This window comes from Penaeus monodon, chromosome 33 (genome assembly GCF_015228065.2).
Source record: "Penaeus monodon isolate SGIC_2016 chromosome 33, NSTDA_Pmon_1, whole genome shotgun sequence".
Classification (NCBI taxonomy): domain Eukaryota; kingdom Metazoa; phylum Arthropoda; class Malacostraca; order Decapoda; family Penaeidae; genus Penaeus; species Penaeus monodon.
This window is the reverse complement of record NC_051418.1, coordinates 15,115,285-15,116,024: the sequence shown is the minus strand read 5'-3', so window position 1 is coordinate 15,116,024 and position 740 is coordinate 15,115,285. Positions and strand designations below refer to the sequence as shown.

General features: G+C 42.7%; 1 protein-coding gene across 1 annotated transcript in view; it reads right to left on the bottom strand.

The window, feature by feature from the left end:
• Positions 1-740, bottom strand: part of LOC119594267 — a gene marked incomplete in the record, with an annotated part of 40,083 nt that overhangs the window by 1,300 nt on the left and 38,043 nt on the right. The window contains 1 exon segment of the mRNA XM_037943333.1: positions 173-413. Within this exon segment, the coding sequence (XP_037799261.1) occupies positions 173-413 (241 nt within the window).

The window sequence follows — 740 nt, the reverse complement described above, 5'->3', positions numbered from 1 at the left end:
TGTCACATATATAGAAATTTAATTATCATTAATCCAATAGGATTTTGTTTATAGTCTACTGATTGTTATTTACCGTCCCCCCCCCCCATCCCCTACTAATTGTGCTCACTTCGCTCACCGACCCCCCCCTCCCTTGCACCCCAAAAGCTGAAATGACACCCCTGATACTCACATATTAAGGTCTTGATACCCAGGATGGTTGTTGTCACTGGATGTCCAGGCAGAAGGTGTTCCTGCAGCAGGCATGCCATTATGGTAACCTTGACTTGGCTCATCCCCATGCCAGTCCAAGTAGTTGTCACCATAACGCCAGTCATTGTAACCATCATAGTGTGTGCTGGTGCCCAATGAGCGAGTGGTGATTGGAATGGCACATGGATCATTCTCTACAGGTTCCCCATCAGGACCACAGCCTGAAAAATACTTATTATTTATCTTATGCCCAATCCTATTTTTGCATATGCTTGTATCATTTTTAAACTGTGTTGGAGTGTATAATGTTCCTTCATTTGAAAATTTAAGCAATGCAATGTTTCTCAGTAATTGCTCTTGGATATGTTTAGGAGGGATTTTTTTTTTTCCTGAAATCAAACAAAATAGAAAACTTCCCTCCAGTTTCTCTCTATGTATATGTGTGTGTGGGGGAGGGGGGGTCATGCTTTTTTCTGAGGAAGGCCTCGCACACCTGCTCGAATCGTATTACTGAGGAACTTGGCATGCATGAAGTCCTTGAATGTGTT